General features: G+C 35.0%; 1 protein-coding gene across 1 annotated transcript in view; it reads left to right on the forward strand.

The window, feature by feature from the left end:
* The window catches only part of LOC138867907 (uncharacterized), an 11,298-nt gene extending 10,721 nt beyond the window's left edge, over positions 1–577 (forward strand). Inside the window, exon 5 of the mRNA XM_070144984.1 lies at positions 15–577. Within this exon, the coding sequence (XP_070001085.1) occupies positions 15–316 (302 nt within the window). The 3' untranslated portion in view covers positions 317–577. The remainder of the gene's footprint in view (positions 1–14) is intronic.
* Positions 578–4,088: the final 3,511 nt, after the last annotated feature.

Raw genomic sequence — 4,088 nt, forward strand, 5'->3', positions numbered from 1 at the left:
GCTTCCTCCTCCAGGTACCTCCGGCGCCGCAGCCTCCGTCTCGCCAGGAAGCCAGAGCTCCTTGGCCTTCCTCCTGCCCGTCCTCGTCTTCCTGTTCCACCTTCCTCCTCTCTTCCTCTCCCTTCCTCCTCTCTTCCTCTCCCTTCCCCCGTCCCTTCGTCTCTTCCGCGTCTCTCCCGCTGCCGTGGGGGCGCCGCTCCCTGCTCCTCCCCGCCCCCGCCCCCGCCCCAGGGCAAGAGGGATGCAAGGAAGAGAGGAAAATGGCGTAATTAGTGTCACTTGTGGGTATGGAGATGGCGGCCAAAGCGGAGACTAGCTCTCGCAAGAATAAATTAATGGGGGATGAAGAGAAGAGATGCCATGTGCGGGGGCGGGGCTTCCGTCTCGGAGAAAGAGAAGGAGGGAAAAAGAAGAACGGGAAGAAACAGACGGAGAGAAAAAGAGAGATCTGATAGACGGAGCTTATAAATAGCAACTGTTGCTCGTGTGTTGGTCATGCGGAGCAGACGAGCAGCAAGAGAGACCGTGATCAAAGGAAAAAGTTGATCGGATACAGATGTTAACTGTGCTGTTGATGCCCCGGTCATCTTTCATATATGATGCATAATATGAATATATATATAAATATATATATATATATATATATATATATATATATATATATATATATATATACATACATATATATGTATATATATATATATATATGTGTGTGTTTGTGTGTGTGTGTGGGTATATATATATATATATATATATATATATATATATATATATATATATATATATATATATATATATATATATATATATATATATATATACATATACATATACATATACATATATACATATATACATATATATACATACATATATATATATATATATATATATATATATATATATATATATATATATATATGCATATATATGTTTATATATAAGCCTATTTATGTATATGTATATACTGTATATACTTGTATAGATGGATGTATATAAGACTGTTCCGTTTCCATTTCCTTATCGTTTCCCATTAAATGTGAAAGAAAAGAAACCTTTACTTCAAATTGCAAATATGAACGACCTCCGAGGAAAGCGGATGCGCTCGAGCGAAGATTTGCGCAAGTGAACGAAGTGAAACGGTGCAAAGTGAAATCCTGTAGCACAGAAACTGTTATCGAAAAGGAAATAAAAACAACAAAAAAAACGGAAAAAAACGATGAAAAGCCACAATTCTGCGCTCGTGAGACGCTCCTTTTTAGTCTTAAGAATAGCGAGAACAAAACAAAAGGTGAAACAGTACAAATAGTATAAATGGAAAAGTGAAGGATGAGATAAGTGCATATAATATGAAACTGAATATGTGTGTATTCATATATATATATATATATATATATATATATATATATATATATATATATATATATATATATATATATATATATATATATATATATATATATATATATACTTATATATATATATATATATATATATATATATATATATATATATATATACTTATATATATGTATATACTTATATATATATATATATATATATATATATATATATATATATATATATATATATATATATATATATGTATATATATATATGCATGTATGTATGAATGTATATATGTATGTATATGCATATGTATGTATGTATGTATATATATATATATATATATATATATATATATATATATATATATATATATATATATATATATATATATATATATATATATATATATACATACAGATATAAAGGTGATACCAAAGTTTCATTACAGACTCTGCAGTGTGAATAATAGAAGTTGTGTACATAGAGCTCATATTAGCTTGAATATCCTAAGAGCGAATATGTTCAGTGCCATGGAAACTCCGAGGGAATTCCACATGCCATGCATAGTGCAGTAGTTTTGCAAGCTGATCGCTGCCTGGATTTCCTTCAGGCAATAGTGAATGGAAGTGAAGCATAATGTCTATCTATCTTTTTTTTTTTTTTTTTTTTTTTTTTTTTTTTTTTTTTTTTTTTTTTTTTTTTTTAGAAAAGTGTATGAGGAAGAAAAAAAACTGAAGAGCTGCGATAATCCCATAGTTAGTAAGGTGTAGATGTAATGTTATATATAGGATTTAAAAAAAAAAAGCCGTGTATTAGAATATAATAGTTGTTGATAACTTGTAACTGTGATTGTAACACAGGTCAAAGATTCCCTTATACTCTATATTAGGGTCCTGAAAAAAACAACTTTATTATCATTGTGGCTTGAATGTTTCACTTGAGTAAATATGAATACATTCCATGGTGTTATATATCTTAGGATTTCTTTCAACATAACCATTGTTACGTAAATGTAGGCCTATAGAGCACAAAAGAGGCCTAGGTATGCTGTGTTGCTTCTGACCAAGTCGAGAGGGTCTTCGCAGCCTCGTCAAATTGCCATTTCTGGATGTCTATGTTGCTCCTGCATGAAGAACCCATGTGTCCATCTGGTGCAATGATCTCGGTTTCTACTTAGATCGTTTCATTTTCAAAGAAAAAGAAAAATGTTGACTCCAAATCCCATTCCATTTCAGACACAAGGAAACCCCAATTTTAGAAACCAGTCAGTCCTGCCCATGTGTTAACCCGGTGCACCAATCTTGGTTTCTACTTAGATCACTTTTTTTTTTGAGGTTTCTACATAGATCACTGTTTTTTAAAGACAATAAACCCATTTATAGAAACCGATCACTCTTGCCCGGGTTTTTACCTGTCCTGACGTCATGTGGCCAAAGGCGGTTCTCTCTGCCATCCTCGCTCAAGCCTGAAGCCGTTCTCAATTGCTCGGCCTGAGTCTGAAAAAGCGAGAAAAAGAATATGAAAATAAGCCTGTAATGCAGATTATTGTGTTACGGTTACATGTATAACGACTCCCCGGGGCCTTATTTTGGTGCGCAATATGTAGTTTGAGGCAGAGAAACAAATGCAATCTTCAGTCAGAGAGCATTACACGTGAAGGACCATAAGGATAAAGGTAAAGATTTTTCAAAGTCAATTCGCGTTGCTTAAGGATCTCTCTTTTTAGGAATAAGATCAGGAAAATGTCTGTTTGTTTGTTATAAAATGCGACAGCTTCCTTACGAGGCAACATTTTAAAGAATAAGAACCTATATCTATGATGAAAAGATTTCCAAGGCGTTTATGGAATTTTTCAATCGCTACACATGGGTTTGGATTCTCTTAGTGTTCTTTTTTCGATTATCTAAAGGAATTCGCGATCGTAGCATTTTCTCTCTCTCTCTCTCTCTCTCTCTCTCTCTCTCTCTCTCTCTCTATATATATATATATATATATATATATATATATATATATATATATATATATATATATATATATATATATATATGTATATATATATATATATATATATATATATATATGTATATATATATATATATATATGTATATATATATATATATATATATATATATATATATATATATATATATATATATATATATCCCTCTACCTCTCTCGCTTTATGTCCCTCTCCCTCTCCATCTCCTTCATCTTTATTTCCCTCTCCCTCTTCCTCTCTTTCTTCCGCTCCCCTCCCCCCTCTCTCTCTCTCTATCTCCCTCTCTTTCTTCCTCTCCCCCCCCCCCCTCATTCTCTCTCTCTCTCTCTCTCTCTCTCTCTCTCTCTCTCTCTCTCTCTTTCTTTCTCTCTCTCGCTCTCGTTCTCTCTCTCTCTCTCTCTCTCTCTCTCTCTCTCTCTCTCCCTCTCTCCCTCTCCCTCTCCCCCTTCCTCTCTTTCTTCCTCTCCCCCCCTCATTCTCTCTCTCTCTCTCTCTCTCTCTCTCTCTCTCCCCTCCCCCCTCTCCCCTCTCCCCCTCTCCCCTTATCCCGCAGGCACACACATACCCCACTTTTGCACTCAGCGACGTGACGTCACGAGACAGGAATGGAGCATAAATCCCAAAAGTCGAGCGACAGAGAACAGCTTGTGGATTCAGAAGGATTTTTAGCTGGAACGCATACACATACAGACGCGTGTATGTGTGTGTGTGTGTGTGTGTGTGTGTGTGTGTGTGTGT

Source organism: Penaeus vannamei, chromosome 33, assembly GCF_042767895.1.
Source record: "Penaeus vannamei isolate JL-2024 chromosome 33, ASM4276789v1, whole genome shotgun sequence".
Classification (NCBI taxonomy): Eukaryota; Metazoa; Arthropoda; class Malacostraca; order Decapoda; family Penaeidae; genus Penaeus; species Penaeus vannamei.